Genomic DNA, 7,500 nt, shown 5'->3' on the forward strand with positions numbered 1-7,500 from the left:
GTGCAAGCTTACGAACTCTTTCTGATATCCTCGTACTTGCTTCGTAATCCTTTCGGGAAGAATACGAACGGACCACTCCTAGAAGTAGTTCTACTTCATCATCTGTCAAACTAACGTTTTTAGGACATCTGCACCCATTCTGGGCCTCTTTTTGGGCGCCATTTTGTTGATGTCCGCCGAGGTTGAGCAAACCGTCAAATTGCTAGCTTACCGTTCTCGCATGAATTTCCTCGGATTTATCGGTGTGTATAAACGGTTGGAAATCCGAATACCCCTCGCTATTAAACGCATGCGAATCCGAATACCGTAAAATTTAATCAATCCGGAAACATTTATGGATCCAGAAAAATCTCCTCTAGTGTGAATGTAGTCTTGATCAGTTGTGATAAGAAAGCCTTAACACAATTCAGGCTTGAACGGGATTCGAACCCATGACCTCTGCGATGCCGGTGTAGTGCTCTGCCAACTGAGCTATCAAGTCAACTGGGAGCTGGTCATATTGTGAGTTCGTAATATACCCGTGAAGGGTGAATACATAGCCAAGAATATATGAAACATATATTTGAACTGCCGGTTAAAAATTAAATACATGTAAAAAAAAGACCCTCGCAGTTTTTTTACGCAACTTAAGGCTGAGAACGTTGCGGAAAGAAAGATAAATTTTGTTTCTTTAAAATCTATCTATCTGCCATTAATTTGCCTCCATCAAAAATGATGATTCTTGCAAATCGGTCAGCGGTAATGAACCAATAAACAACAAATAAATATAATAAATAGATAAAAACAGATAAGTAAAAACCATTGATTTTAAGGTAGTTTGCAAATGCCGTGAGGGAAGGGGGCATTAGCCGCTTCAGATGATAAGACATTCCACTCTCTTGTTGTTCTAGGAAAATATGAAAATAAATAAACTGGTATAGGGCAACACTGGGAGAAAAGTAGTTCAAGTCATGAATTTCGTTTTAATCCAACCTTAATAGCCAACTGGTCTCGATTCTCGTAGGATTTTCCCAAGTTGATGATTGAGGCAGCATCTGAGTGCTGCGATGCCAGCGTTTGTATTTCCTGATGTATCTATATCAATAAAGGAGACAGATAGGATCAACTATCAGAAGAGAAACTAATTTTACTTTAACAAACATACTGAATTGTTTAATAGTATATGTGGCTTAAATTAAAACGTTGCTGGTTTGTTCTCAAAGCGTATTGTGCTAACAAAGATGATTCCCTTGCTCTTTTCAACACACAAATCCTTCTTGGATTCCAAGAGCAATAAGGGAGGGAAAAGCAATAATAACTTATCATGACTGACCATCGCGCCGTGCGAAAAGAATCCCTAGGAAAAAAATTCAGGCTTGAACGGGATTCGAACCCATAACCTCTGGGGGGGGGGGGGGGGGGGCTTTTATATGTGGAATAAAAAAATGCTGCGGAACAAGCACATAACAAAACGTACTTTATTTCACTACAAGAAGAAATTCGAAACTCTAATTTTATCTGTAACCGGAACATAACAACACGAGGTCAGACTTTGATCTCAGAGAGTAAAAAATTCGTTTCTCCATAACCTACTTGTTCTGACGGTTCTGTGAATGTGATTTTATTAGACACCAAGTCAAAAAAGTATTTCAGGAGCATATGAGAGGGGATACCTATAAAGGAATACCGTACCCTTTTTGTAGAGGAGGGGAGGGGGTGTTGCATCGGCTTACAAATACATGGGCCTTTTACCCGACGGGTTTCATATTAACCGGGGTGGGGGACTTATGACCGGGATTTTACCGGTTTATATCAATAGGCCATTTCCGAGTTGCTGTGAACCCCATTATGAAAGCGAGGCTAAGTGCAAAGCTTTTCCTATGGAAATGAGTTTTGTTTGCATATGAATGAAAATTAATCTTCATAATAAAAACTTTGCACTTAGCCTCGCTTTTACAATGAGGTTCAAAGCAACTTGGAAATGACCTATTTCTCAAACTCAGCAATCCATTTTGTATCGGTACACCATGAGTTGTTTGTTTGTTGTTGTTGTTGTTGTTGTTGTTGTTGTTGTTGTTGTTGTTGTTGTTGTTGGTGGTGGTGTTGTTTGTAGCTTTTAGTGTATTAACTCTCCGTTAATAGATAGTAAGTTAGTAATTAGTTGTATAAGAACTCTTATTGAATTGTCTTGTAAGTTAGTATTATGTAAGTAAGTCTTATGTAACTAAGTAAGTATTATGTTGTAAAAACAATAAAACAAAATGAGTACAGAGAGCGTTAAAGACTATTAAAACGCAAACACAGAGGAAGACATTCGTACCTCGCCGAGTCTGTGATATTTGGTGTCGAATCCTCCAGCTCTCGGCGATGCCTTTTCCGCATCAAGAAGCTTTTTCATGTCTTCGGAGTCTATCGTGAAACCTATCCCAGCACCGTTCAATAGGTCTTCAAGTTTCTGCACGGTAGCCGGATCCACATGGATGTCAACAGGATCCAGAGATGCGACGGGATAACTCCAAAAATCAATCTGAATTTAAGAATTAAGTCGAAACTCAAGGTTCAAGGTTCAAGGTTCATTTATTTCACACTATTTACACAACATTAACATAGAAAGAAAAGTATTACAACAGATAATTACAAGATAAAAATAAATACAGTATAAATTATAAAATGTGTGTGGTGGTCAAAGTAGGAAAGGCTTTCTAGCTGACCACCACATACTTTAAAGTAAACAAGCTTTATAGAGATATTAGAAGATGTAGGAGATGTTTGTAGAGCCTAGGATTAATGTACAAGAGAGAATTACATTTGTAATTCGTCTTATCAATACACATACATTGTACATTCGAGAAAAGATGAGTTAATCTTACAATTCCTGCTTCAATGATACTTTTCATCGTCAGTGCAGACGTTAACTTTTTTATGAAAGCGTTTTTGGCCATTTTCATCATTGCGGTTTTTGACTAGAACTATCAGAACAGAATTCATTTCGCTTTCTCTTTCAAATCTAAGAAAGGGGGAGGGTGGGTAAATAACACTATCTTTAATTAGTATGAGAAAACAAAAAAAAATGAAGTATTCTGGTAGTAGTAGTCAACCGTGATGATGCATAACAAAAATGACTATTTGGTTCTACGATTGGATGATTATAAGTACGTAAATTATGATCATCCGGGTGAGTGTAGTCCTGAGATGGACTGTTTGTGGTGACTAAGCTTTGACTGACGTTTCGACAACCTGAGTGGAAGTCATCTTCAGAGTTAACCAAACAGACAAACAATATACGCTTTACTAATAGATCCACTTTTTACAGTCTTCGTAGCCAATAACATCACGGCTTTCTAACAAACGACCAATAACATCTCGACTTCTTTGACCAATCAGGTTAGCAACCAGAGACATATACATCAAGTACCGACGTTCCACAATTCACTTGACTCTAAAGATGACTTCCGCTTATGTTGTCGAAACGTCAGTCAAAGTCACCACAAACAGTTCTTCTGAGGACTACACTCTCCCGGATGATCATAATTTACGTCCTTATGGCATGACTCCTGGGTTCAAACCATTCACAGTTTGATAAATGATTATAGGGAAGTTAAGCAGCGACGACGGCTACGCCAACGAAAACGTGTCCTGAAAAAATAACTTTATTTCTTCTGTGCTACTTCGCGATTATTTCAACTCGTTCAACTTCTACAGAAACGCGAACTACCCAGGAACCAAATTGGTAGGAGTGCGTTCAAGTAAAGAAAGAAAATGAAACATTCACCGTCGTGTACTCACATTCTCCACAAAACCTTGAATTTGGTCATTTCACGTTGTTATTTTTCCCAGGACCGGCAAAGTAATGTAAAACGCACGTGCAGAGCGATTGCTTTTGCTCAATAAACCTATTGTTTTGCGGCGTTGTCGTTGCCATTGCCGTCGTCGTTGCATTCCCTAATGAATGGATAAACGGATGGATGGATGGACGGACGGACGGATGGATGGATGGATGGATGGATGGATGGATGGATGGATGGATGGATGGATGGATGGATGGATGGATGGATGGATGGATGGATGGATGGATCGCGATCGACGGGCGGGCGGGTGGATGAATGGTTAACACGCGTACATGCGTACACACATGAATAAATCAAAGGCATGAAATGCGTATAGAGAATTCTGGACGAATGAATAAAAAGTGCATATACTCACGCCATCCTCTCCTGCTTTGAGTAGATTGTCTAAGAAATCCACATCAGTCTGACTTTTGGGGAAGGCCCGATAAAGTTTATGGCTGTTAAATGATGTAATACAGTCTTAGCTTGGAGTAACCATAGCAACCAACAACCAAAATTGTCATAAACTCAGGGGCCTCTATCGACTAAGGTGTTTTATAATGGCCATGTTCAAACTAACCAATGCAGCCTGTTAAATCAATCATGCAAGTAATGCAAATTGAGGAGGGTAGCCATAGCAATCGACAGCCAAAAGTAACGCAAAATCAGGGTTGAGACGTCGAAACTTGGAGGCGGGCAGCGAATCGACAATATCCTTGGGCGAACAGAATATTTTAGATGGACTACTCGAATTAGTGTAAAAACGAGACAGAAAAAGTCGTTTGAATTTATTGGTCCTAAACTTGAACACGATCACAAAATCAAACGACTCTTACGTCTAAGCTCTCCGGCCACACCGTTTTCACACCAAAACGAATTATGCGGCTTAGAAAACCTGATCGTGCAAAGCGGTGTAAATCCATTGTCCGACCGTTTGAACACATGAATCTAGTTTAACGGCCTTAGCTCCCACCAGTCCCTGTAGCTCAATGGTAAAGCATCCGAACTAGTAATCGGAAGGTCTTAGGTTCGACTCCTATTGGGGAACTCTCTCACTGAAAAAAATGCATCTATCAGCTTATAAATTATTTGTGTGATGAATTCTCAGGAAGAAGAGGAAGGGGGAGCTCTTAAAAAATAAAGCTTATCATTTTTTCGCTGCCCTCGTTCTTTTTCGTTTAATTCGTCTTTTCCAATTTAAAATCCCTAACTTCCAGTACAATTACAAGCTAGCTTTTTCCTGGGGACAAAAAGTGAGGTATTTTTCGTTCAGATAAAAATGACTATTCTTTTCTAATTTTCAAAAAAAATCATAAATGTAAAAGCAAAATACCTGGAATATAACATTTGCGTGCAAATACTTGTCTCAAAAACCATAAACAATTTTGAATAGAGTCTGGGTCTTTTGAATTTTCTATTTGTATAGCTTTCCAGATGGCCGCTTCAAAAAGCAGGATTTTATATACACAATTTTGCTCTTTGAATTCAGAAAAATGAATTGAAGAATTAGAGACCTAAAAGCAGAAAATTGAAATAAAAAGTGTATAATATTGAACAAATTCGCTCGGATTTTGATTCCATCTGACTTTGAGCCAATATATTCAACTTAGCAATATTACATCCCTCCAAGATAACTATTGAAATAAATCTCCTGGAAATTTCTCAGTCATTTTTCTCAGTCTTCTGTTCAAAGATTCTACTGTTGGTCCAAGCGCCGAGAACATTATGGGCAAATTATTTAAACAAAGTCTAGCTTAGGCTGTGGTTTAACACAATCAGTGGGCCTCCAAGTCTGTTTGTAAGTGTTTTATTTTAAGTAGATTAATAGTTTTTTCTAGTCTGGGATCAGTGCAAGCCTTCTTGTTCTTGTTACCGTCGGCGGTAGACGATGTTTAGATATGGTTGTTGGCAAAATTGAAAATGGCTTAGAACGTGGTTTTATTAAACATCGTCTAAACTGTCTTTCAATGACTGACCCTATGATTCTAGGACGTAGTACGCATACATAGCTACAGTAGGCATCAATGACTTCAGATTTAACCAAAATTTACTGAAAACGGTACGTATTTTCAGAATGAGTACCTCTCTTAGTCTCTTATCAACACATAATTTATTGATTCAACCGGTTTACCCGAAATTTGCCTTGTAGCGAATATAAATGAATGAGATGCTTCAACTTCTTTTTCCTTTCCACGGTGCGAGCATGATTTAGTCTGTAGTTTACCGAATGTCTGCACTTCCAGGTTTTCATATTCGTTCGTCATACTGAGAACAATTGGAACCTTTGCTAGTTGCCATACTTGAGTTAGATTTAATTAGCTTTTTTGACAAGATAGAGGGATGACTCCCTTATATAGGGCATTTACGCATGAAATAAGACGAACAACTTAATAAAAAATGTTTTAAGATACATTTGCTTTGAGTGAGAAAAGACCTCCCTGAAACAAAATGAGACTACACTAATATAATTTTAATGTAATTATTTATCCTTTAACCAATATGAAAATGCTGAAAATAAAAAGGCATATCCGATATTTCTAAAAGGTTAAATTCAGCTTCGCCTTTAGCAAGGCCACGTTTTGGTGAATATATATCTGTTGGGATTGACATTACGCGTGTCAGAACGATTCGGATTAATTTGAGAACAAAAACAACCGTTTTATTTAGCGAGAGGCCTCCTCAAACTTTCGCAGCACTAAAAATCTCATCCCCAGTTTTTTCTATGGGGCAAATGATTATGAAAAAAGACCAGCTAGCATTTTCGAAAAGCCATCAGAAGCTCCGGTAAAAACGGAGAATAAGATTTCTTTCCCTAACATTTTCAGCTAAATAATTCGAACAGTTTAAACTGTGTTATTGAAAAGGCCATAAAGTGATGCGGGAATGTGTTCCGGATGCCCTTTCTTAGGATAGGGAATTCGGATTCGATTGTCAGGAAAACCGATATCTATTACTAAAGAGGACCACTTAATCGCTCTGACACCTCAAATTGATACAAGACAACTTACTTACCCTTGAAAAGATTCTTGCTCGCTGTAAACCGAAGCGAAAAAGAGGATGAGCGCGAATCCTGCCACACCCCGCATGTTTAGCAACCGGGAGTGTTCGTGAAAATGTTTGAGGTCAGCTTGGACTTTTTACTATCCTGTGTGCAAACAAATTATCCAACGCTTAATGTAAGTTCCAAGAAAATCGAGGGAGGGGTGGGTAAGGAGTGAGTTGTTCTATACTTACTTTCATCGTTAGAAACCAGGTTTCGAATCTAGAGTTTCGACACGCCGTGTAAATATGAAGATTAAGATATCATTTTTCTTTTCGTTTAATAAAAATTTTTTTTCTTCTAGTTTAGAATAAGAAAAAAAATATAGTAATTAATATTTTCTTTTAGTTTAGGATCAGAAAACCATAGCATAGTTGCTAATTATGCGAGATCGACGGAGTTGTGTTATCAGCTTTGTTTTTGCAGCAGAGTATTGCATCAACTGAAAACTTTCAGGGGATGCTTTTTTATTTGTTTTAAGTGCTGTTAAAATGCGTGATTAAACATGAGACTAAAGAGCCGATATTCGAACAATGACCGTTTTCGCCTGTGCTAACAAAAGCCGAAAATTCCTTGGAAAAGTGCAGTGAAAATCCATTAAGAAATCATTCCCTTCAAAAGCCATTCTAACAACTTTTGCGTTTGGTGCAAATA

The 7,500-nt window shown here is 38.1% G+C and overlaps 1 protein-coding gene across 1 annotated transcript in view; it reads right to left on the bottom strand.

Annotated features, from left to right (window-relative positions):
* The window catches only part of LOC146463198 (carboxypeptidase B-like), an 11,149-nt gene extending 4,177 nt beyond the window's left edge, over positions 1 to 6,972 (bottom strand). The window contains exons 1-4 of the mRNA XM_085084664.1: positions 6,819 to 6,972; positions 4,183 to 4,264; positions 2,300 to 2,506; positions 973 to 1,074 (exon numbers count right to left, since the gene is read on the bottom strand). Coding sequence (XP_084940790.1) covers positions 973 to 1,074; positions 2,300 to 2,506; positions 4,183 to 4,264; positions 6,819 to 6,892 — 465 coding nt within the window. The 5' untranslated portion in view covers positions 6,893 to 6,972. The remainder of the gene's footprint in view (positions 1 to 972; positions 1,075 to 2,299; positions 2,507 to 4,182; positions 4,265 to 6,818) is intronic.
* Positions 6,973 to 7,500: the final 528 nt, after the last annotated feature.

Source organism: Pavona decussata, unplaced genomic scaffold (assembly GCF_977016875.1).
Source record: "Pavona decussata unplaced genomic scaffold, jaPavDecu1.1 SCAFFOLD_180, whole genome shotgun sequence".
Taxonomy (NCBI): Eukaryota; Metazoa; Cnidaria; class Anthozoa; order Scleractinia; family Agariciidae; genus Pavona; species Pavona decussata.